Consider the following 24,628-nt stretch of genomic DNA (forward strand, 5'->3'; position numbering starts at 1 on the left):
AAAAACAACCCAAAAGCATGATGCTTCTACCTCCATGCTTGACTGTGGGAAGGGTGTTCTTTAGATTATACTCAGCATTTCTCTTCCTCTAAAAATGGCGGGTCGAGTGACCACAGCGTTTCCTCACAATCCTTCACTGAATCATTTAATGATCATTGGCAAACTTAAGATGGGCCTGTACACCTGTCTTCATGTACAGGGACCATATGATCACTGCAGGATTTCAATCGATTACATCCATTCAGTCCTTACTGAGTTACCAATGGTGTTCTCTGTGATTGTTCAGATCATTAACAAACTCCTCCCTTGTAATTTTGGGCTGATCCCCCACCTTTCTCATGATGATCTTCACCGCATGAAGCAAGATCTTGCATGGAGCTCCACACCAAAGGTGATTCATTGTCATTTTGTATGTCTTCCATTTCTGAATAATCACACAAACAGCTATCATGTTTTCACCAAGCTTCATGCTGATTGTTCTGCGTACTTTGTAATAGTTTAGCATTAGTAAATCAGCTTACTTCAATAACATTTCATTCATACTGGACCCGACTCGATGATTTGGGTGAGTAAATATACGATACATTGTACTTTTCAAGAGAGTAGGCAGGTTTGTGGTTTCTCTTTAAATTTCTGTTAAATTTGACTTCCGCATGGAAGTCCCGCCCCCTCTCGCAAAATAAAAGTGCTGCTGTCGCAAGGTCTTGTGACTTGACTGTAACTTGTCAACAAAACAGTAATGCTGAAGTTCGTGTCGCTATTGCTGGCCCTTAGTTTCTGCCAGGGCCTGCAGCACAACAACATCGACGACTATGTTGAGGCCGAGCCCGTTTTCGAGGCGTCAAAGTACGGCTCCCTGTGGCCTCTGCCGCAGAAAGTGCAGATTTCAGAGGTTTCATTCAAGTTAACCAGTAGCAGCTTCAGGATTGTTGATGCCAAAGCATCGTCCGCTGGACCGAGCTGCAGTCTCCTACAGAGCGCATACAGGAGGTGAGCAGCTGTGTTTATAAGCTGTTTTTATATTTATTTATTTAAATCGCTGCACATTATTTATATATGTGGCGAAATCTCAACACCGCAGCCCGTGTTGCGTTCAGGGGCCAGTTTCCACCCTCGTGCGGTCTCTCTCTGCAGGTATTATGAGTACATGTTCGGCAGCGCTAAAAAGCAGTGGTGGAGCAAAAACAACAGGCGATCAGATCCCTCTGATCTGTCCGAGCTGCAGGTGTGGATCACATCACCTGACTCTGAATGTGACGGATACCCCAGTGTGACTTCTGACGAGTCATGTGAGTACCTTCCCTTCCTCGTTCATGTCATGTTTTACGGCGGTATCCAATCAGGCGCCTCTTCCTCAGCTATTCCATGTAACAAGCTGTAACTACTGTTAATAAACTGCCTTGCGTCACAGAGGGGAAATTGTGTACTTTTTACTCTATTACATGTATGTTCCAGCTTTTCAGGGTACTTCCCACTTTCTGATTTTACAAAGCAAACCAAACGAAAAAGATGTGCAATGAAAGTGAAACCGAATGAATGAAAATATGGAGCAAATTTGTACAGCTGTTTTATATTGATTATGTATGAAGTGTTCCTAACTTGATTGTAACTATTGCCACCTGAAAACAAATTTTCATACTATGCAACCATGTGGAAAAACTAAGTACACGCTTACAGCTCCCATAGGAATTAAAAGGTTAAGTGGCAGCCATTGATTAATTGATCATTGGCCACTGTGGGCACCTCTCTAAAGGCACAAGTTTGGGCATTTAACATCCCAGGAAATTCACCCCAAGGTCAGAGCAAAAGCATTTCAGACACTACAGGCCTCAGTTAGCATGTTAAAGGTTAAAATCCATGATAGTACAATTACAAACAGCCTCTCCAAATGGGTTGTTTAGAGAGGTTTTTTATGTTGTTTTTTTTTATGTGCATAAGAATGAATCACAACACTTCTGGAACAATGCCCAAGGGGTGATGTTTGGTCATAATTTACAACTCCAAATTTCGAACGCAGTTAATCAGCACAAATACCTCATACCAACTGTCAGCCATGGCTTTTGGGCCAAAATGCCTCTACACCAACGAGAGACTATTCCAGTCATACAGAGAACACTACAACAGTACAATACTACAATAAGCAAACAATAGTTTGAGGCATTCTGCTGCTGAATCAAGGGGTGTATGTAGTTTTTAACAGGACTGCATAGTCCTGTAGACAAGGTCGTTTTCACAAGCGTATATAAATGATCTTAACACTTCGTCCATCTGTGATTATGCGGAAATGAATATTGCAAACTGTTATCTGCCTCTGCATGATGAGCATGATATTTATCTACTCTTGCTTGTGGTTTCTGTCCTGTTTTCTTAGACTTTAACACCTAACTTAGAAGTACATTTAGAAATCAGACTGAAATGAAGAAAAAAAACAGGTTTATATTGTGACGTTTTAAAGAGATTAAAATTTCATTAAATTACAGAGTTTAATTACATTTTTGACATGTGACTTCTTACAAAACGTCAGTATTGACTTTAGTACCACCAACTTGCATTTTATTTGATTTACAAATGAAATTGTTTTCATTCAAAGAAAGTTATAACATTCATTTTTCTGTGAATGCTCTGACTAATATTTCATTGATGATACATTTATTTACATTGGAAATGCAGGGTAATTTCAGTGCACTAGAGCATTTTTGGCTGGTTTCCGTGGTCACACTGAAGACTTTGCAGTGGAATTAGTGATCACCTGGAGATCAAATACTAGAATTAACCCTAACCTTAATCTACACCAAATGTTCAAATCCTTCCTTAAGGCCGTGACTTGACCATTTCCGTACCCTGACCTGAACACCTCTACAACAATCGGCCAAGTTTTGACACGCTGAATATGCAGTAAACAGGTGGTGGTTTCTTACAGATGAACTGACAGTGAATCAGCCAGTTGCTGTCCTGAAGGCACCTAAGGTCTGGGGAGCTCTGCACGGTAGGATTTACAGCATTTATTTTCTTTGTCAAATAATTTCTTATTTCCCCTTTTCTGTTTAGTAGTAAGAAAACAAGAAATTCTATAAAGATTTCTTTGTCTTTTTTTTTTAAATTAAATAGCTCATATGAATAGTTTTTGTTTATCTTGTTTGTTTTTTGAGAAATTTCCTTATTCGATTACTGGCTGAGAGACGAGATGATAGCTATCAAATCAAGGCCCTGATTAGCTAGAAACGGGGTGAACAAAGTCATCCAGCAGCTCTCAGGCTTATAAATGATCATGTTGCACCTCATTTATTTGTGTACAGTAATAGTCTGCTCAGGTCTTCCGTGTTTGCAAATGCTAAATGGACTCATACTTGTATGGTGCTTTTCTGCTCTAATTGAGCCCTCAAAGTGCTTTTTACTGCACTCACCCAAAGTCCTACACATCCTACACACACTCAAAATCCTATGAACACACTGGGAACATGTAAGCTGAAGGAGCCGGGATCAAACCACAACCTTCCAATTGGTAGACGTGCCACAGCTTCCTGTTTATAGCTTTAATGCTAAGCTAACTATAGTTGTAGCTTCATAGACTCTTTGTCCAAAAGTACTGGGCCACCTACAGGTGCTGCTCAGCCTTGGAAACCCAGACCACGAAGTTCCTAGTGCAGTTTTTGTGCTGATGTTAATGCCAAAGAGCTTTTACACAGGACACACCTCAACACGACTTGTTGTTGTTGAACTTTGGTCATATTATCCTTTGCTGTTTTCAGATTACATTTAGTTTTATGGGTGTGTAATGTTTTCCAAGAACTGTATCATGTGTTTATTTTGGATTGCTATATTTTTTTCTAGGCCTGGAAACTTTTAGCCAGTTGGTGTTTGAAGATGAATATGGAGCTGTAAGTTGAAGACATTTGGCTGGTTCTGTTTTTTGTTTCTACCATGTTAATCCTTAAAAAACTTTTTGTGAGCTAGATTTGAATTGAATTTTTGTCCCCCAACTTTGCATCTTTTTCAGAAAAGTATCAATGCAGCAATAATCAATGACTTCCCCAGGTTTCAACACAGAGGCATCTTACTGGACAGCTCTCGGCACTTCCTTCCCATTAAAGTCATTTTGGCCAATTTGGTGCGAGTAAAACCATTAAAAAAAAATTTTTTTACCTTTCAATCATTTAACAGACTTTCTAAATTACTTTCTCTCCTGGTTCATTCATACAGGAAACAATGGCAATGAACAAATTCAATGTTTTCCACTGGCACATTGTTGATGATCAGTCCTTCCCTTACTTAAGCCGAACCTTCCCACAGCTCAGCGAGCAAGTCGGTACAAAGTTTGTTGGTTTTAAACTTCACCAGAGAGGAGCAGGGTGCTTTTTATTAAGAGTGCTGTGATCCACTGTTCGCAGGGAGCTTACCACCCATACACCCACGTGTATACACCAGCCGATGTGAAGATGGTAATCGAGTTTGCTCGTCTAAGAGGCATTCGCGTCATACCGGAGTTTGACACTCCAGGACACACACAGTCTTGGGGCAAAGGTGAGGTTTTTAGACAACTTTTTAGTTTTAACAATTTTTTTTTGTTTTTGAAGATGTCTTGATCTTTACTCTATCATTTCCCATCAGGCCAAAAAGATCTTCTCACACCCTGTTACTCTGGGTCCAAACCCTCTGGCTCTTTCGGGCCAGTGAATCCCATTCTGAACACCACGTACGACTTCATGGCTCAGTTCTTCACGGAGATCAGCACCGTGTTCCCCGATGGCTACGTTCACCTGGGAGGTGATGAGGTGGACTTCACATGCTGGTGAGACTGTGCACGCATAGTCAGAAAAATTACTTTTCGCCTCAGAGGTCAGGCAACAGATATTAGCTGCTGGCTTTGTCCTGCAGGAAGTCCAACCCAGACATTCAGAAGTTCATGGAGCAGCAACATTTTGGAGACGACTACAGAAAACTGGAATCATTCTACATCCAAAAGTGTGTTTCCCACCAAACCTCTGTTTGCTATTTAATAGTTGAAATGAAAAAAAAAAAAGTTTCCTTTGATGCTTTCTTGATCCAACAGACTCTTGGATATTGTGACCTCTACCAAGAAGGGCTACCTGATCTGGCAGGAGGTCTTTGACAATGGTGTTAAGGTAAGTTCTTGAAACATTAGCTAAATCAATTTGAATGTTGAATGCTTTATCATCAATTTAACTTTGATTTAATTTGAAGTTTTTCATTTAGTTAGTGAAGGACTAATTGGAAAAATTATGCTTTTTTACTTTCTTGCTGAAAGTTGGATAAATACTCAATTGTCTAAATGCTAAATTATAGGCTCGCACTAGTAGCCGGTTACTGGGGCTATAGTTACCATGATACATATATATATTTCTCATGAGCCTGAAAGGAAAGGTGACTCCAGACTTCTGCACAGTACTGTATAATTGTGTTAAACTGTCATGAAATTAGTCACTTTTCTCAGGAAGCTTGTTAATATTAGCTAGCTGACAATCATAGAGAAATATTCAAATAATCAATACTGTGAAATGATGCTAAGTCCAAACTAGCTCAATTTGCATCATTAAGAAGCTTGTCTTGCCTGTATGGGGTCCTGGCTACTAAAGTTTGAGAGTCAATGGCTTAAAAGATTTAAAGTCTGCTTATTAGACTTTGGGATTTTATGATGTAGGCCGTAACAGCAATTTACCCATTTCAAGACTTTGTAGTAAGCTTAGCTTACTAGCTTTTTATGCTAACTTAGAGACAGACATGAAATTAGTCTTGAGATTCTCGTCTAACTCTTGACAACAAAGCAAAACGATGTTACACCAGTCATGTCCTCTAATCATTTCTTTAGTCACAGTCAACCTTCATGTAACGATTTAACTCAAGTGCACGAGTTTGATTTGTAACCATTCCAGCTAAAGCCTGACACGGTAGTGCATGTGTGGATTGGTGGCGGAAGTGATAAGGAGATGAGCAGTGTCACGGCAGCAGGCTACACCACCATCCTCTCTGCTCCATGGTACCTAGATTATATTAGCTACGGGCAGGATTGGCAGAAGTACTACAAAGTTGAACCACTCAACTTTGAAGGTCAGTTTTAAACAAGAATTGGTCATATTTTGAATATATATTGATATGAACTCAATTTTTTTGTTACTTCTAACAGGCTTACACTTGTACACTTGAAAATTGCACAGTTGTGACAAAAGGCCAACAGACTGAACATGGGGCATTGTGGTTGGTGGTTTCAGATGTTGTTCCTTTTAATGTGCTGCTGTTTTCACCACTATGGGGGACCAATCGCATATTTGAAATGATACTGAAAAAAATGAGAAGGAAGTCATGAGTAAACAATGTTGGGTACATTTGTGCATGACTGGTTCTCTATAAAGCTAGAAAAAGCTTTTGTCCTAGTTCCTCCCCGTACTTTTCTCTTATGTTCTCATTACTGAGATGTCTGTGTATGTGTGTGCTGTGTAGCTGAAAGCAGACACACTAATCCACGTTTGGAAGGGAAACCAGGAACAATACCAGAATGAGATGGCAAGCGTTACTGCATCAGGGTACCAGACCCTGCTGTCCACTCCCTGGTACCTGAACCGTATCTCCTACGGGCAGGACTGGCAGGGTTTTTACAAGGCCGACCCACAGGACTTTAAGGGTTTGTGTCTGCATTTTTTTTTTTTTTTTTTAAGGTCATTTCCGATTCATATTTACAACCTGTCAGAACTTGACCACGTTCATGTGATAATATTTTATTGCTTTGTTGTTGTCAGGGTCACACTGTAGTCAACTTTTGGCCTAGATCTCAAGTTTCAGGAAGGTCACTCCTGTGTAAATTGGTGTAAGCCTGTTCAGTAACGAGCAGAACAATAAATTAATATTTTACTGTCATTCGGGAGAATATATAATTTAAATAATTAAATTATTTTATTCATCACTTGTCCCTTTTCAGTTTTTCGAATGTGTCATTGTTGAATTTCCCTGACCCGATCAAATGCTAAATTTTAAAACAGGAACTGATGAGCAGAAAAAGCTGGTGATTGGTGGAGAGGCCTGCTTGTGGGGAGAGTATGTGGACGCCACAAACCTCACACCCAGACTTTGGTAAGCCTGATATAGGTGCATTTTAATAGGCGATTAACAGACAATATGCATATTATTCAGTTCTAAATGAGGTAAATGCTACCTGAGCTCAACAACACATGACATATTACACTCTTTTATTCAATAACTAAGCAAAAATGCAGAAGCAGTGTATAGAAAACGAGGTGCACTTTATCATTCAGTAATTGTTTTCGCTCACAACATTGTGGAGGAATTTTGGCCCTCTATTGTTTACAACCGCGGTCCCCAACCCCCGGGCCTCGGACCAGTACCGGTCTGTGAGTCGTTTGCTACTGGGCCGCGAGAGTTGAGGCTCAGGTGTGAAATGTATGGTTTTCAGGGTTTTTATCGGTTTTCAGCGTTATTTTGTTATCGTTTTTATTGTTAACTCTGTTTTCCTTGGTCTTTTCACATGTGTTATGAATAAATCTTCTTTTTTTTTGGTACCGGTACTAGTTTTATTTTGTTGTATTTATCCGCGACACCTTAAAGGCCGGTCCGTGAAAATATTGTCGGGCATAAACCGGTCCATGGCGCAAAAAAGGTTGGAGACCTCTGGTTTACAATGTTCAATTTATTGAGGTTTTCAGGAACCTTTGAGAGCTATTTGCATGAACACAGCTCTCTTGAAGTATTTATCTAATGCTGTGGAGTATATTTCAATCAGGTTTGAGGTCGAGAGCGTGGTCTGGACTTTGACTGTGCCAATACAGCATTACTTTTTTCTCTTTCAGCCATTCTGTTATAGGTTTTCTGAATTTTCTGAAATCTCACATTTGCTTCTACAATACTTTAGTATTCAGAGGAGTTCATGGTTGACTCGGTACAACCTGAATCATCACCCCTCCACCACTGTGCTTGGCAGTTGTTACGAGGTGTTTGTGCCAATGCTGTGTTCGATTTCCACCAATTTGGCCAAAGACTTCTGTTTTAGTCTCATCTGTTCAAAGGATATTATCCCCGAAACCTAATCTGTGCTGCCATGTTTTAGAGGAGAGGCTTTCTCCTGGCAAGTCTTCCAAACAAACCCATACTTGTTCAGTCTTTTTCTGATGTGAGACTTTCAAAATGTCCATATAAGCCCTCCCAAATTGATGGGCAGCAACAATTGCTTCTCTAAGATCACTGCTGATTGCTTTCCTCCCTCATTGAGTTAACCTGAATACTCCAGACAACCAAAACTTCTGCTTCTTGTTATTACTTCCAGGCCTCGTGCCAGTGCTGTGGCAGAGCGGCTGTGGAGCGCCAAAGACGTGACCGACATCGGCGATGCCTTCAACAGACTGTCGCTGCACCGCTGCCGTATGGTAGAGTAAGTATCAGAGGAGCCTTTGTACCACTAATTTGTATCTACCTGCTAATTTTATCAGTTAGCAGGTGCCTTTCTGTTAAGAGGAGATTCATTTAGGTATTTTGCATTAAGGTGTTGTTCCACTACTAAATAATTTTGTCCTACATTAGGCGCGGCATCCCAGCTGAGCCGCTGTTTTCCAGCTACTGTCCACATGAGTACAAGGGTGTCTGAAAACGAAGACCGGACCCAGCAAATGAAATGGAAAGGGAAGAAATTCATATTCTTTTGACTATTCTTCAACTATATGAAACTAAAATGCTGAACTTCCTAGATCACTGTACCGATGAGCTCTGAAACACATCGTCCTTTTTTTAGATTTGCTCCACAGAACTTTTAAATCACATTTAATGTCGAGGGTGTTACTGTTATGATTGCACTTTTTTTTATGAATGTTTCTAGAATTCATTGTCAATAAAAAGTTAAAAGTTCAGAAGATTTTTCTGGTTGTTTACAAAATAAAAACCAAGGATTTAAAGTGACTGGTTTCACGTTTATTTTAGAACATCATACACAACTTCTTGTCTCTGTTAACCAGCTGTAGATATTCACAGAATAAATATTTGATCCAGACTAATTATTATTGTCTGAGGGGGAGGAAAAAAACCATCTCTCTGTTTGAGAAGGCTTCTGGTCACATTACTGAACTGGGATCACAGCAGGCCAGAGAGTCTTTTGAGGAGTGTGTTCTGCTCCTGAGGGTTCATGGCCTCGTAGGTATCCAGCTCCAGGGAGAATGTGGCGTTGCCAGATGTCAGTGTTCGTAGAACGGTGGAATAACCCTTTACGTGGACACAAATTTTTAAATCAGAAATAATTCTCACTAGCAAATTAAACCCTCCAAAAAAGCAATCTGTTAACGTTTGAGTGTCCTCTCACCATCATCTCAGCCAGGGGCACGGTTGCTAAGAGCACCTTGTTGTCATGACGGCTCTGGATGTCTCTGACCGTTCCTCGTCTTTGAGCCAAGTCTCCCAGCACCGAGCTGAGGTGGTCATCGCCGACAGTCACTTCTAACAACATGACTGGCTCGAGGACCTGTCCGCCCGCGAGCCGCAGGGCCTGCATCCAAAGAAATGGAACCACGGCTCAGCCTTATAGTTCCAGCACTAACCAATTAGAGCTTATCAATAATGCTTTTACCTTCAGCATGCAGCGAGACACGCAGGCAGACACCATGGCAGGTGAAGTCCCAGGTTCTATGGTAACACGCTGCATCAGTGTAGACACACTCTGCAATGGGTAACCTAGCAGTGGCCCTGAATGAAGGAGTTATTGCAATTAAGGGGGGGAAATTGTAATAAATATACAGCATATAATTAAAAAAATATTTAACTAAAATAAGGGACGTTCCAGTGCTTTGTGTGTTTCCCTGAAAGAGGGAAAAAATGAGTTTGGTCCATTTACCTTGAAGAAATGAGCTGTGCACTCCATTCTCCACTGCCTCTTTCATTTCTGCTGAAAGCTGTCCCTCTAATTCTTCTGTGAAAGCCAGTTCGCATGAACCACCCACTGAGGCGACATCCACAGGCCTGACAGCCAGCTCCACTGTTACGACATGTCTTCTCTCCCCTACTGTCCGGTCCAGCGTGTCTGCACCAAATTCATAAAAAGAATTTGACGGCTGCTGCGCGAAGCTGACGAAAACTGTTCCTCCAAATGTAACAAGTGAAAAGTGTTTGTACCTGAAGCCGAAGCCTCGTGGAGAATTGTCTCTCTGTAAGCAACCTGCAGCGGCCCGAGGTGAGTCTCAATGCCGTGCTCTCTTCTGATTCGATCGTGGATGATCTCGATGTGCAGCTCTCCCATTCCGCATAAAATGGTCTGAGAACGGAGAGCGAAGGTGGTTTCGGTGACTCATTCTAGCACTGGACAAAGAAAGTCCCGGCTAATCCGATGCATTACCTGACCAGAGTCTGGATCAACTCGGACTTTGAGACTGGGGTCTTCTCTTTGGAGGCAGTTGAGCACACTTTCAAGATCTTTCATGGTAAAAAAAAAAAAAATTAATAAGTGAGTGAGCACAGTTGGTGAAGCACAGCTACACACTTTGCACATAATCGCCTCAAATAACTGACCGGCCTGTTTGGACATAGATGGCGGTTCTATGGTGCAGAAGAAGACGGGATCAGGGACCTCCACTCCTGACAGGATCACGCTGGCACACTCTCTGCTCCTCTTTCCCGCCTCGCTGTCATTTTGGGCTCGACGGGCCGCGGCTGCTGCTGACGCCTTCGATGACACAATAGTGTCTCCTGTAACTGTCTTAAATGAAAGGAGAAACCATAAGGAACATTTGATGGTGGGGGGGGGTGTCTTAATTTAAGCAAATATTGGAAATTTAGAGAAGCTCTACCTGCTTGAGTCCCACAGTAAGAGCAATATTTCCCGCTGTCATCGAAGGGATTTCTACATGCTGGTCAGCAAATGGCACCAGCAGCCTGCTCATCCTCTCACTGCAAATATACAAGATTGGACATGCTGTGTTGTAATAATGACTCTGTGATGGAGTACGTCTGTGAAAGTGTGTTACACTGCAGCTGCTGTGGAGATCAGAGGTTCGAAACTGCATACGTGCTGTTCCTGTTGATGTTGTGGAGCGCCATCTGTGGTTTCAGAGTACCAGAGTAGATCCTGAGAAACACCAGAGGGCCGCGCTGCTTGTCGTGGAGAACCTTGAAGGCCAGTGCACACAGGTCGTCTTTGTACCACCGCCTGTGAGATGATAATGAACAGGGCTTAAGGGCCTCCGTGTATCAGTCTTGTTTGTCCAGCACATCCCACAGCCGCTCGATTGAATTTTCAGAATTTGGAGGCCAAGTCAACCATTCCTGATGCTAACATGACCATTGTTGGCCCTTTCAGAGGTTGACAGAGGTGAGCATGGAGAACCTGACGGGTCTGCGATTACGGATCCCCATATGCAACAAACTGGGACACACGGTGTATTCTGACACCTCTCTTTCACCTTTCTACTGACCGCTGCAACTCGGGAACACCCCACAAGAGCTGCAGTTTAGGAGATGCTCTGACACAGTCGTCTAACCATCACAAGTTTGCCTTTGTCAGTCTCGCTCAAAGCCGTCCGCTCTCCCATTTTTCCTGCTTCTAACGCATCAACTCTGAGAGCAAAATGTTCACTTGCTGCCTAATATGTCCCACCAGCTAACAGAAGCCATGACGAAGAGATAATCAGTGCTATTCACAGCATCAACACCAAGCATTCTCTGTAGTTAGGTTCAGTTGTAATCTAGTCAACAGATAAAGAAACAATCGTTTCAGTTACAATTAATAATATCAAATTGAAAAAAACCCCAAAAAAACCCAATCCTTCCAGCCTAATCTGATCTAAACTAGAGCAATGTGATCTAAAATGATAAGAACGGTAAAAAACATACTTAACTTGGTGTTATAACAGGTCTAGTCTAAGTTAGCAGTAAGATGAAAGGTTCACTTACACCACATCATGGTGTCGTTCATTAGGAGCAGGCAGGTAGGCAGGGATGGCATCTAAAAGAGGCTGAACACCTTTGTTTCTCAAAGAGCTCCCACAGAGGACCGGTACACCTTTACGGGCCAGAGTAACTCGCCGCACGGCTTCTTGAAGCTGGAGACGTGTTCGACACTGATAAGTCTATATTCACAAGAACTAACAGCAGCACTGATGTACCTTAAAAGGTCATATTGGGGCACTACAATTCGCAAGACTTACTTTATTAGAGGGAATGGCATCGAAATTCTCGCTAAAATCGGTTAGCAACAGTTCTGCAAACTCATCGTCCAGATCAGCGACCTGTGATTTGAGAAAAGACGTGTAAACTGGAAGAAAAAAATCGGAGGCACCTTAAGTAATGCTGGAAAACGTTACTCCAATCTGATCGTGTACCTGCTCAATTAAAGCTGTCCTTGCATCGCTGACCACCTGCAGGAGGTCTGGATCATCAGACCGGTCAAGAGCTTTGACTTCAAACACTCTGCCATCATCTCTCATAGATTTCATCTTCCACATCAGCTTCTGACTGGTTAACAAGTCAACAACACCTGTGAAGTTCTTTCCACTGCCAACAGGAATCTATGACATAGGGGTTTATAGACTGAAATATCGCTGCTGTGTTGTATTGTTGTACTAAAAGACACTCTGTTCAGTTCATCCAGTAAGTACATTTTGTTTTAAACCTGTTTTTGTGCTAGCCAAGTTTAGGATCACATTTAATATCCTAGGCTTACATGCACACTGGTGCAGTGTTTAAACTGTGAAATGTATGTATGTATGTATGTATGTATGTATGTATGTATGTATGTATGTATGTATTTAAATAGCTGCTGATGTGTAGATGTCAGTTGAGGCTGGACACTCAAAACTATGTGTAAATAAAATTGGCAAAATAAAACAGAAAAACTTTTCAGGAACGTAAAGAGCTGTTAAAAATTTCTGATGACCTACCTGCAAGAGGACTGGATTGGCTTTCAATTTCTGCCTTATGCTCTCAATGCAGAAACTCAAGCTGAAAGAAAACAAAATGAAAGAGTCTCTATTTTAACACTGCAACAGAAAAGTAAAACAAAACTTCCATTAAATGGGAAAACTTAAACTGAGTCCCTCACTTCGCTGCAGGCTTGTCCATCTTATTGAGGAAACAAACACAGGGGATGTGGTGCTTCTCTGCTTGTCTCCACACGGTCAGAGTCTGAGCCTGTTGGCGTTTTCAAAGGAAAAAAACCCCCCCACAATGATCAGAGCCTGAAACCAATTTTTTAATGAAAAAAAGAAGGTGTTTGCAAAAGGGGAAATAACCTCAACGCCAGCCGACGCGTCAAACACCGCCACAGCCCCATCAAGCACACGAAGTGCCCGCTCCACCTCAAGCGTGAAGTCAACGTGTCCTGTAGTGACGCAGTCATTCAGTCATTTTTTAAATTTCTACAAGAAATTGCCTTATTTCTTTATTCTTACCTGGTGTGTCTATGAGATTTATTCTATGACTTTTCCAGTCAAAGGTTACTGCTGCTGACTGTATGGTGATGCCACGCTCTCGCTCTTGGGCCATAAAATCTGTCACTGTATCCCCATCGTCAACATCTAAAAACAACAGTGACATGAAATCAAATTGTTTAAAAAAAACATTTTAAAAAAAGAATCAGAGTCAGGTTTGGATAATTAAGAATTTGCATCACTGCTGCATGCTGTTTTCCTGCACACCTCCCAATGCCCTTGTGTAACCGGCGTAGTAAAGCATCCTCTCTGTGGTTGTTGTCTTGCCTGCATCAATGTGGGCCATGATGCCGATGTTTCGGATTCTGTAGACACACGAATTGATGGGACTCTAAGAACACAGCAGAATCTGCCGGGTACTTTTTAATGCAGATGCAGAATGCAATTAAATTACTCACCTGGATACTTCAGGGTTGACGAGAGCCCGTAATGATTTGACATCATCTATGACAGGAACAGGAAGCACAATTATGAGGATTTCACTGCTGCCACATTAAAGTCTATCACTGACTAGTTTATCTGCAACTGACTGTTGTATTACAGGAAAGAACAGCAAAGGCCTAGTTCGCTTTCTATTGATATCTTTACAAACATACACCCAAGATTTCTGAACCAGTTGTTTTTTTCACATTCTGCAAAATAATTTAATTTATTTAAGAAGGTCTCAAACTGTTTTTAAATGCAGAGCAATAATTAAGTTTAACAATCTCAAACTAAAACACACACAATGACAGGCACTTCATATGAAAATATATCTTAAATATAACACAAATCTTCACCTAACCAATGAATCCAATAAGAGAACTTACCTGGAAGAAGGCTGTAATGTCTCTTTACGTGACAGCTTAGTCTACATCTGCAGCACTGCAGCCCCGCAGCGAATAAACGCCTCCCCTGTGGACCAAAACCAGGTTATCAAATCATAAGAGTTCATATATCTAATCACTGGCAGTACTGATTTTGGGGGGGATTATGTCTCACCCGAATCATCCTGCTAAAGGTCTGCAATCCCCTGAGAGACATTTTTAATATCTGCTTATTATCCGAGCTGCCTTTTCTTCAGAGTCAGAGAAGACTTGAGCCATACTGGAGGAACATTAGACAGAAGAGGACTGAACGAAGCAATGTCAGCCGACTCTTTACGGATGCAGCACAACATTTAAAACAGGAGAGCCGGGAAGACTGTAGTTCTAATCAGCCGATTATTGAACTTTACCCAAAACCGAAAGAAGCCCTACATAAATGAAAAACCTCTCAAAACATTCACGCTTGGTACACGTCAAAATGCATCCCCGGGACACCTTAGAGGTCATAACATAGTTCCGGCTATGAAATCAATTCCGTTTCCGTCCATATTTGCGGCTGTAGCTCATTTTATATACTTTTATAAATTACAATAGCGGTTTTGTAAGTTTTTCTATTCGCAGCGTGTACAGTAAACTTTATCCGTCCGTGTGTTACATTAAACTGAGGCCGGTCAGTTGAAACGAACGGACAAGTGGTTACAGAACGATGACGTCCTTCCTCTAAGTATCGGCTCCGGGGAAAACAACATCAGAAGGACCCCAGCCTGAAGCAAAAAAACACCGAAACTTTGCGTCTTTACCAACTGTTAGTTTCTACGACACGCTTATCGTAACACGTAACTCCGCGCACACAAAATGGTAAGAAATCAAATCGTTTAAAATACACAAATTGGCTTTTATCAGGGAGTTTAACGCGTTAGCATGTCGTGCTAGCGTTAGCTTTGGATTACATGTGGCTGAGTGACGCGCTCCGCTGCTCTGAACAGCACTGTGATTCTTACCGTGTCAAAACATTTTGATACTACTTAACCGAGTGCGTTATATTCCCTCTAATGTTAAAATTAAGAATATTTTCGGGTATTTATCTGTGGAAGAGCTATGTTAGGTGAAGCTAAAGAACATTTCGCTCTGCTTTTGTAGAGCTTTTATATTTTAGACAGTGAAGCTGACTGAAGTTCATTTGAACTGTCATACCTCTTATGCGTTTCTGTGTTGAAATAATCTCCCCTTGTCTTTTTACATCTGGACAAACCTGCCTGTTTTGTGTAAAACAAATTCATAATTTAGCCTTTAATGAGTAAACGTTACATGTAAACAATCAGTTACAAGGTTTTTTTTCTGTTTTTTTACCCTTCTGGCCCTTTTCTTTGATATAATATTTGATGAACATATTTCATTAAATTTCAAGTAGATCTAAGCTTCTTAATGTAAATTAAATAACTTCACAGCCCAACGTAGTGTTTTGGAGGTTTAAGTTAAATGAAACGTTTGTGTTGTGATGAAACCATTAAGGTTTGAATTTTTGTTGGCATTTCTGTTTCTGCCATCTGAACCAGCTGTTTACAACTTATTTAAATCATGAATTTTGAATCAGAAAAATATTGTTGACCTCCATGATCAGAGGTGTGTGGGACAACATCTCCAGCCTGCTGCCCTTTAATAAGAATCTGTGAAAACACACACTCATTTTGACAATATGTGCTGACCTATTTATTTTTGTTGTTGTTTTGTTGCTAACCTTGTGCTTTCTACATCTTATTTTTGGTGGGGTGGTTCAGAGAGCTGTAGAAATACCACCAGACTGATCTGAATTCATTGAGAAACTCGTATAGCTCAGCAGTAAATTCAGATGTGCCTGCTTCACAGCCTCTGGTACTCTTTATAGATTTTTATTTTTAGAATTAGACGGTTGTGGAGTTAAATCACTGAACAGGCTGTTATCAGTAGTGCTGGAGCTACAGTGTGCTGAATCCTGTGCAGTAGATTTTACTTGAAATTTCAAAGAGAAGCCATGCTCTTATTATATGTTTTAATTTGGTTCAATTGATTTTCATGATTGTTTTGTTTCTCTTGTAGCCCCAGAACGAACACATTGAGTTACACCGCAAGCGGCACGGCTACCGTTTGGATCACCATGAAAGGAAAAGGAAGAAGGAGAGCCGTGAGGCCCACGAGCGGTCTCACAAAGCCAAGAAGATGATAGGTTTGAAGGCCAAACTGTACCACAAACAGAGACACGCAGAGAAGATCCAGATGAAGAAGACGTGAGTTTAAAAAAAAAAGAAAGTCAAATACAAAACACAAAAATACAACTTCCATAAACATCCAAATATCTAATGTGTCTTTGCAGCATCAAAATGCACGAACAGAGAAAGACGAAGCAGAAGAACGATGATAAGACCCCCGAGGGAGCAGTGCCAGCCTACCTGCTGGACAGAGAGGGACAGTCTCGTGCCAAAGTTCTCTCCAACATGATCAAACAGAAGAGGAAAGAGAAGGCCGTAAGTGTCGGCAAATATCTGCTCATCAGCTGCAGCTTTTCTAGTTTGTTTTTTCAGGGCCATCTTTCATTTTGCGATGTGTGATGTGTGGAAATATTGTCACTGTTTGTAAACTCCACCTTGATTCATTTCTGTAGGGCAAATGGGAAGTGCCTCTGCCCAAGGTGCGCGCACAAGGAGAGACAGAGGTGCTTAAAGTTATCAGAACCGGAAAGAGACAAAAGAAAGCCTGGAAGAGGATGGTCACAAAAGTTTGCTTTGTGGGCGACGGCTTTACCCGTAAACCTCCAAAGTATGAACGTTTCATCAGACCGACGGTAAGATGGAAGCAGATGACAGACTGAAATGTTTGCACGTGTTACACGTTATATTCTGCACTTGAAATTATCGGAAACACCTTTCTTTCACATGCTCATTGTTTATTGCCATTTTTCTGTTCTGTTTTCAGGGTTTGAGATTTAAGAAGGCTCATGTCACACACCCAGAGCTGAAAGCAACATTCTGTCTTCCGATCCTGGGAGTGAAGAAGAACCCTTCCTCACCCCTCTACACCTCTCTAGGAGTCATCACAAAAGGAACAGTTATAGAAGTCAATGTCAGTGAGCTGGGCCTGGTAACACAAGGAGGAAAAGTTATCTGGGGTGAGTCTTTAAACTCAGCTCATTTACATGTGCTGCAACAGTCCGATCACTCACCAGTCTTAGTAAATGATGACAAAATATCAGTGTTGACAAATGGTTACATATTCTTGGATGAGTGCAGCGGTGTGTATATTTACTGTATTTCAGGCTACAAATGCTAAATATTTAAATGTCATCTATTTCACTCCTTAGGTAAATATGCTCAGGTGACAAATAACCCAGAGAACGACGGCTGCATTAATGCAGTTCTGCTGGTATAAGACTTTGGACCTGCCTTCTGACCGTGCCTGGTAGCTGTTGTGTATCCACCTAAATTTGCAACAAGCAATGAAATCTGCAGACTCATGAAGATTTTGGTGCTGAGCTTGGTAACATTGTTTGTAACAAAAAGGACACTCTGAGGGGAAAAAGTGTGGCAATTACTGTGTGAAATTTAATAAATAAACTTGAAATGACACCAGATCCTTTTTGACTCTTGCATACTTGTGTGCACACATAAAAAATAGTAAAGTAGTCATGATGTTTTCCACTGCGTAAACAGGGATACTGGTTGTTGCTGATAATATTGAGGGTTCAGATACTGTGTTCAACAAAGGAGGACTGTGTGGGATCCTGTGTGGGATAAAGCCAGATCACAGCTATAATCAGACATATGAGTGCTATGTGTTCATGACGCTTTAACGTCTTACAAACTGCTTAGTTTACAGCAGTGTATGGTAGATAATAATTAAGCACTAGCAACAGGATCCCTTTGCTGTTGAAAAGCATCATAGAAACATGAGGACGTCCTTCTTTTGCATTAACATCTCTTTGGACCTCATATTGAGAGCTCCAGCTAGAAGATGCCAAATGCAAATTCAGTGTATAGAATCAATTCCATAAATATCAAACAAAGGGACAGGCTTTACCGGAATATGAAACTGCCTGTCAGTCAGTTGTCCAGTTGCTTTTGGGCCTCTGGAAATGAGAGACCTTGTAGAAAAATGGCTGAAATTCTAGAACAGCAATACTTCTGTAAAATCCCTTGAATTTAAGTTAAAGGCGACTGATTTACAAACCTGTTGGTGTAGAGACTGAGATAAGAACCCAAAATTGTATTTTGAGAATAAAGTTGTTTGACTTTAACACTGTTAATCTCCACATTTCAACTTTATTCTCAGATAAATCAAACTATACTGTTTTATCCTGAAATAAAATGCCCATAAATAAAGATTAATTTCAAAACTCACTATTAGTCTGTCTCTAGTACACGAAATGGGACACATATACTTTGAACTCTGAAATTTTGTCTGTTGCAATATAAAGTTGCACATATGCATCATAAAGCTTAGTTAATATTCCTCAAACTGTTGACATCACACTTTACTTTTGCAGTGCTTAATTCTTTCAATAAAACAATGATTTTTGCTCTGTAATGTGTTTTTAGCTTCACATTTTACTAGACTTTATATTGGCACAAGAGCAAGGTCGTACTTGAATGTATATCAAGTTACGCTCCTCTTCACTCAGACAGGTTCACTCATTTAGACTTTGCACAGTCAGGTTTTGCAAGTTGTTTGATTATTATGCAACTCATGGCTTAGACCCCCTGCTTTAAAAAGTCAAACCACTTTCATTAAGGAATGACGACTTCATAAAGACCTTGCAAGTAGACGGCTTAACCACTAACATTTTTTCTTTTTTAATAACGAGTACTGTAACAATTAACATTTAGCTATTTTAATTGGTTTCCGCATTGCTTTCAGATACTCCTTATACAATCTGTATACCACTGTGTCCTGCTATGTGCCTATGTTCTAACCAAATGTGGAAAAACAAAACAGTCCCACAAAGAAAACTGGATATTTTATTTGTGCATTGCTACTCTGGTGGTGTTTGCAGCCAAGAAGCTTGGTAAGGTAAGTTTCCATAAGCACCAATTATCTCAGAGTGAGAGGAAGCCATAAACAGCTGTGCAGAATATGAAAAAGATCCTTGAAATGCTTTCAAAACCCAATAAAGTGTCAGATTTGGGGGAACTAGCAGATCATTTCTTCCTGTGGAAAGTGCCACGATAACACAAGTGTATGCTCTCATGCTCTTCCTTTCATCTTTCCCAGACAGTATTGTGCTATGAGGGGAATCATTTTTTACTTTCTTTAAATCAAAATAAGATAACCAGTCACATACAACCACATTTTTGAATTATCAAAAAAACCCAAAACAATAGTAATAAAAATCCTGAGTTTACGCAGGGCCCAATTGCAGCTCCAGTGATGCAAAAAAAAAAAAAAAAAAAAAGAAGTCTGTGGTGTCCTTTCAAGTGAGATTATATTCATGCATTACAAACATTCATAATATATTATCATATATAATATATTTGCAATGAATCACATGAAGCTAATTTAAGACATTAACAGTAGCACACATGTTTTGCAAATGTTAATTTTAATATGACACATGTAAAACTATTCTGCGTCATTACTTTTTGGACTGCACAGTAATCCTTTTCTATAACAGCTTCACTGTGATGATCTCACCTACAAAGTCCTCCCTTGACTTAATTACATGTACAGTGGACCAGTGGGTAAAAAAACAAAAACAAACCTAACTTTAAAAGTACTAAAAAGAATTTAAAATTAAGTAGTAAGGCAGGTGTTTTCCAGTAATCTATATGGATGCATTACACATTCATGCACCACAGTGACAGTTTCACTGACTGAAGGACACCCTTAATAACCAAGAAGCTCTCAGGAAAATCTCTCTTTGAGATTCTTGCGACATAAAAGCAGACATCAAGCTCCTTGATCAGTTGCAATGGAAAGTATTTCATTCTTATTAATGTTTCATTCAGCTGGCACTGCGCTCTTCATCAGCCCTTCATTCAGTGCGAGTGACATGTAACACTACAGAAGGCCTCCTGATATAATCTCCATGACCACAAGGCCAGACACAGAAACCGTCACAAAGACCTCTTGAGTCAGCTCTTTAGTCTTTTGGCTGAGTGTTTTCCTCAGGGGAAAAAAAAGTGCACATAGTGACCAAGCCCGGCATCCATCAGATGCTGACATTATGTGTAGTAGTCCAGCTTGCTCTCTATCGTCTTGCAGCCTTTCACAGAGAAAACCCTCTCCGATTTGGGGAAATACACTAAATCTCTGGCCACCATGTCTGCCACGTCCTCGTTTGGCTCGATGTCTCTGGCTTTCATCTCGGCCATGGCGCACTGGACGACGTGTCGGTACTCCAGAGGCAAGAAAGGGACGAAGAAGTCCACCAGGTTCTTGTCTATCAAATTCGTACGATAAAAGCCACCTGGAACAAAGATTTCCATGTGGAGCAGTTACTCATTTATAAAGGATAAAGGCAGAAATATTAGTGTCGTTTACACTCACTTTGGTTGTTGTTGAACACTGACAGAGAGAGCGATGTTTCCAGGTCTTTGAGCTCAATCTCTTCTCGATCTCGCCCTTGTTTCCAAAAATCTAACGCCGTCTGTATAATGCTCTCCCCTCCAGCATTGCTATGACAAAGATTAGAAACATAAGATTTAGCGTTCAACTGTCTGTTATCACTCACAGCCTTTATACCTTTATTTACTTCATTGTTGAGAATAAGTATAGCACACTCCTTATACTGCTAGGGATTTTTTTTTTGTGGACAGCACTGCTCATATTCAGTTGATTTAATAACAACAATAAGAGCCCATTAGCCATTACCATCTCAGAAACCTCTTTCCAAATGTGTTTTTGAGGAGTAGGAGCATTGCTGTTCACATGCACTGTGCAACACCCACACAGATACAGAACCTGCTTAAAGTGACTTAGTCCTGTGGAAATGCATTCAGCTTTTCACCTGAGAAAGATGAAGATTGATTTGCGGTAAGAAACTCCGTCCAGCTTGACATAGTAGTCCAGGTAGGGCTTGATGCTGTCGATCAAGCCGGGATGCATCTTATCCATCTCGTCAAAAATGAACATGGAGCGTTCGCAGTTTGTGACGTTGCCTTTGATCCACTGCTGTAACTGAGACTGAGGAGAGAGAGGCAGCAGAATAAATCGGACCAAACAGAGCAAGACCACTGGGTTTCAATCAAAAGCTAAATGCGTGGCTCTCCGTACCTTATAGCATGCACTTTGACTTTGATGTGGAAAGTGAAGTGTGGATGTGAACACATGAACGAAGCTGCTGTCCATTCCCTCCTTGTAAATGTTTTCAGCAATCAGCTTACTGACAAAGTTCTTCCCTGTGCCCGTCCATCCGTGCAGGGAGAGCACCAGGGGCTTCTTCGGGTTCTCATTGCTCATGAATCCACTCACAGCTTTTAAGAGGATGCGTGAAGCGATGTGCTGCCCAAAGAGTTTGGTATCCAGGTCATTTTGGAGACCTACACAGCAGAATGTCAAAGGAATTAACGGCTAAATGTATGAGTCTAAAACTATTTTCTTGCATTCCTTAGCCACAGCAGTAGGGCTGCTAAAAGTCTCACCTTCTTCATTATCATAAACCATTTATAAGTTCATATGTTCATGTAGTTAGTGGAAAGATATATCAACAAGTACCTGACAGGACAGTACAAACTTTGTGTGCAAGAAAGAGTAACTGATCAAATGGTTAAAAAATAGAATGGATAAAAATTTGAATAAATACTTTAAAAAAAATTTATTAAGTGCACTGACAGCTTGGGTAACCTCCAATTCTCCATTGGATAATCTGTGAAGGCGGATGGATAATTAAATTTGTATTATGGCCATAAAAGATCTGAATCAAACTCCAGCTGCAACTAGGTTTATGGTTCATGTGACCAAAGTACTTTAAGCTGCTCCCAGATCCTCAAGCTGACCAGCTTGGAGGATAAAAAAAGGCTAACATCGTGCCTTTTAGAAGAACTTCATTTAGAACACCCTCTTAATCATACACTGCACGGAGACGAGATGAGCAGTTAAGACTACCTAGAACAGTGGTGTCAAACATAAGCAAACATTTCCATCATTTTACAGGCTGATAAAAAGTTAATGTAAACATTCACAGCACATTTATACACATCTACAGTGAGCTCCTTCAGTCCTTTCACATTTAAAGAGGCAGCAGTGGCGGTCTTTGGCTTAGATCAGGTTACCCGATGGGTCTACATAATGTTCACTGCTGAAAGGTGATCTAAAAGTCTTTTACTCTGATAGTTAGCTTTCAGTTTCGAGGGTTAAAATAAGCCACACCGATAGCACTGTAACGTCGGCGCCGTACGATAACGTAACTAATTAACGTTACAGCTGCCTGCACTTTTAATCGAGGTCAAACAAACCATGTGCACAGAGCTATTATGTTTACACTGCACGGGGCACCTGCTCACCTGTCGCATTGAAGGCGATCCATTTGGAATCGCAGCTTTCGCGAAAGTAATTGTAGATAGTCCGCCCTAGAGTCGCGCCTATACCGATAACCACTGTTGTTGTGATCGGATCAAATGCTTTAACTAGCACGCCGACAGTCAAAAAAATATGCAAAAGAACATATACGTGTCTCGCTCTCATCGTTAAAACTAACTAATTTCGGATATGAGTCGTTTTCTGTGGCAAAATAGTCATAGCACCACGGTGATACCGCGCTAAACATGTAAACCAACTAGCTTCTTGCTCTACAACGCAGAACTTCCTTATTCGTCACGAACACGTGACAAATGCGTCGCTCTACGCTCAGCAGGCAAAAAAATGTTTATCAAGTTTAAAGATGCAAAAAGACAAGAAAAGAAGAGAAAAGCACTATACATGTTTATACTAATAAACTAGTCGTATCGCTAGCTTATCATGTAGCACATCCCCCGCTCAGCTAACGTTAAAGCGGCAGTTAGCGACAGTTGGGGTGTTGTTTGTGTGCAGTTCAGAATAGGTTCAGGGGTGTTTGGTGGGTATGCTACCTGTCTTGTTGAAAGAAATCCACTCTGGTCGGCAGCACTCGTGGAAATAGTAAAAAATGTTCTGATACCTAGCCAAAATCCCGGTGAGAGCCGCAGCCATGCCGACAGCTATGGTGGTGCTAATGGGCTCTATCGCCTGCGTCGTGCCGGAGCACACCAGCATCCACAGCAGCAGGATGTGCCGCGTACTCGGCTTCATTTCTCACAAATGTCACCGCTTCATAAAACAGAGTAGGAAAAAAACAAAAGCAGGGAGCCTGTGAGCGGAGTGAGTGAACTCGATACAGTCAGCTGGCGAAGGTGGCGCTGCGGTTGTCATGGGTCCAAAGGTGAGGTTGCGTCTTCTTCTCCTTATCTATTTTCGGCAGGATTGACAATTCGCGCGTGACGTCTGCCTCTCCCAGGTCCGGATGTTGCAGTCAGTGACTCCTGCAGGGACGTGCACTCCTTTTGTTTTTTCTTTCTTTCTTTCTTTCTTTTTTTCTTTTTTTTTTTAATTTTAAATATTTGTGTTTTACAATATTCTTCCACACTATGTGGTCTTTGGAATTGTGCTCATAAAGCTCCTCCATGGTTTCACATTAGGTCTTTATTTACAATATGTTACAGTAAGCCAAATATCCCCAGGTCACATTGGACTTGTCAAAAATCAGGATAGTTTTGGTACCAAGGAGAGGCCGCCATATTTTATATATACTATATATTGTTTTGTTGTCTTGTGTATTGTGAAGCTGGTCTTTTGGTGGAGAGCATTGCCAAACACAAACATTTCCCACAGCATAACAGTTATGGAGGAAAATCACTGACCTCAGCTGCAGACTAAATCAGGATATGACAGTTTTGAAAGACCATTCAAAATTATTGCAAAATTCACTGAACTTCTGACGGAGCCATTTGTCCAGTAAAACATCTGTTTAACATCCAAACTCTTTTTTTTTCTTTTTTTTTTTACTAATTCTGGCACTTACAAAATGAATTGTAAGCTATTCATGTATACGTAATATAACATTTTACATAAATAAAAAAGAAACAATACAACAATCTTTGCACTGATATTTATTTTTAATTGTATAAATATGACAGCTCTGGTTCTGCTATAATGAAACAAAGGCCTCAGGTGGACCTAAGGAAGAAGGTGGTCTGATGTCTTTTTGATCCTGATCCTCAAAGAGCTGAGCACTCAGCATCTATCTGCACTCCAGTGCCAGTCTGATCACCATGGTAGTATCTGCACACTACTGTGGTGATCAGACTGGCAGGAGAAAAAGAAGAGCATAGAAATAAAAAAACAAACTATAGGAGAGAGAAGACAGTTTAACAGCATCTGACATAACTAAAGGAGGGGTCACCTAATCTACCC

At 40.9% G+C, this 24,628-nt stretch overlaps 4 protein-coding genes across 7 annotated transcripts; 2 read left to right on the forward strand and 2 right to left on the reverse strand.

Annotated features, from left to right (window-relative positions):
• The first annotated feature begins 654 nt into the window (after positions 1-654).
• hexb (hexosaminidase B (beta polypeptide)) lies at positions 655-8,916 on the forward strand. 3 transcript variants are annotated; one of them, XM_026173296.1, is made up of 14 exons: positions 655-990; positions 1,135-1,289; positions 2,921-2,986; positions 3,832-3,878; positions 3,998-4,108; positions 4,201-4,302; positions 4,389-4,521; positions 4,609-4,789; positions 4,876-4,962; positions 5,051-5,123; positions 6,457-6,637; positions 6,993-7,083; positions 8,291-8,395; positions 8,545-8,916. In XM_026173296.1, the coding sequence occupies exons 1-14, from the start codon at positions 740-742 to the stop codon at positions 8,606-8,608; spliced, it is 1,647 nt and encodes a 548-aa protein (XP_026029081.1). In that variant the 5' UTR covers positions 655-739; the 3' UTR covers positions 8,609-8,916. The 3 variants fall into 3 exon arrangements, with proteins under 3 accessions (XP_026029081.1, XP_026029082.1, XP_026029083.1); XM_026173297.1 differs by lacking the exon at positions 6,457-6,637 and adding an exon at positions 5,892-6,066 and having other exon boundaries at positions 656-990; XM_026173298.1 differs by lacking the exons at positions 6,993-7,083; positions 8,291-8,395; positions 8,545-8,916 and adding an exon at positions 5,892-6,066 and having other exon boundaries at positions 656-990; positions 6,457-6,571.
• Positions 8,907-14,851, reverse strand: gfm2 (GTP dependent ribosome recycling factor mitochondrial 2). The gene is made up of 20 exons (XM_026173295.1): positions 14,409-14,851; positions 14,237-14,321; positions 13,826-13,871; positions 13,635-13,732; positions 13,389-13,514; positions 13,230-13,318; positions 13,040-13,128; positions 12,879-12,939; positions 12,321-12,506; positions 12,147-12,227; positions 11,893-12,041; positions 11,009-11,149; positions 10,791-10,890; positions 10,513-10,699; positions 10,340-10,416; positions 10,120-10,258; positions 9,842-10,027; positions 9,578-9,693; positions 9,314-9,496; positions 8,907-9,216 (listed from the first exon to the last, which is right to left on the reverse strand). Exons 1-20 carry the CDS (start codon positions 14,448-14,450, stop codon positions 9,088-9,090), a joined length of 2,310 nt encoding a protein of 769 aa, XP_026029080.1. The 5' UTR covers positions 14,451-14,851; the 3' UTR covers positions 8,907-9,087.
• A 90-nt stretch (positions 14,852-14,941) lies between these two features.
• Positions 14,942-17,837, forward strand: nsa2 (NSA2 ribosome biogenesis homolog (S. cerevisiae)). The gene is made up of 6 exons (XM_026173301.1): positions 14,942-15,091; positions 16,310-16,497; positions 16,584-16,734; positions 16,872-17,051; positions 17,183-17,375; positions 17,568-17,837. Exons 1-6 carry the CDS (start codon positions 15,089-15,091, stop codon positions 17,633-17,635), a joined length of 783 nt encoding a protein of 260 aa, XP_026029086.1. The 5' UTR covers positions 14,942-15,088; the 3' UTR covers positions 17,636-17,837.
• Positions 17,838-19,783: 1,946 nt separating this feature from the next.
• Positions 19,784-23,676, reverse strand: tor1 (torsin family 1). 2 transcript variants are annotated; one of them, XM_026173299.1, is made up of 5 exons: positions 23,269-23,676; positions 21,476-21,741; positions 21,210-21,385; positions 20,750-20,877; positions 19,784-20,669 (listed from the first exon to the last, which is right to left on the reverse strand). In XM_026173299.1, the coding sequence occupies exons 1-5, from the start codon at positions 23,465-23,467 to the stop codon at positions 20,425-20,427; spliced, it is 1,014 nt and encodes a 337-aa protein (XP_026029084.1). In that variant the 5' UTR covers positions 23,468-23,676; the 3' UTR covers positions 19,784-20,424. The 2 variants fall into 2 exon arrangements, with proteins under 2 accessions (XP_026029084.1, XP_026029085.1); XM_026173300.1 differs by lacking the exon at positions 23,269-23,676 and adding an exon at positions 22,705-23,027.
• Between the last annotated feature and the right edge of the window lie 952 nt (positions 23,677-24,628).

This window comes from Astatotilapia calliptera, chromosome 7 (assembly GCF_900246225.1).
Source record: "Astatotilapia calliptera chromosome 7, fAstCal1.2, whole genome shotgun sequence".
NCBI lineage: Eukaryota > Metazoa > Chordata > Actinopteri > Cichliformes > Cichlidae > Astatotilapia > Astatotilapia calliptera.

Coding starts and splice junctions, on each gene's coding strand:
- hexb (XM_026173296.1), top strand. CDS start 740: ATGCTGAAGTTCGTGTCGCTATTGCTGGCCCTTAGTTTCTGCCAGGGC. Junction 991..1,134: donor CTACAGAGCGCATACAGGAG/GTGAGCAGCTGT, acceptor CTCTCTCTGCAG/GTATTATGAGTACATGTTCG. Junction 4,522..4,608: donor CACACAGTCTTGGGGCAAAG/GTGAGGTTTTTA, acceptor ATTTCCCATCAG/GCCAAAAAGATCTTCTCACA.
- gfm2 (XM_026173295.1), bottom strand. CDS start 14,450: ATGTCTCTCAGGGGATTGCAGACCTTTAGCAGGATGATTCGG. Junction 12,940..13,039: donor ATGGACAAGCCTGCAGCGAA/GTGAGGGACTCA, acceptor GTTTTCTTTCAG/CTTGAGTTTCTGCATTGAGA. Junction 11,150..11,892: donor GAACGACACCATGATGTGGT/GTAAGTGAACCT, acceptor ATCATCTCACAG/GCGGTGGTACAAAGACGACC.
- nsa2 (XM_026173301.1), top strand. Junction 16,498..16,583: donor AAGATCCAGATGAAGAAGAC/GTGAGTTTAAAA, acceptor GTGTCTTTGCAG/CATCAAAATGCACGAACAGA. Junction 17,052..17,182: donor AACGTTTCATCAGACCGACG/GTAAGATGGAAG, acceptor TTCTGTTTTCAG/GGTTTGAGATTTAAGAAGGC.
- tor1 (XM_026173299.1), bottom strand. CDS start 23,467: ATGAAGCCGAGTACGCGGCACATCCTGCTGCTGTGGATGCTGGTGTGC. Junction 21,742..23,268: donor GATTTCTTTCAACAAGACAG/GTAGCATACCCA, acceptor TCTGCTGTGTAG/GTCTCCAAAATGACCTGGAT. Junction 20,878..21,209: donor TCAATCTTCATCTTTCTCAG/GTGAAAAGCTGA, acceptor TCTTTGTCATAG/CAATGCTGGAGGGGAGAGCA.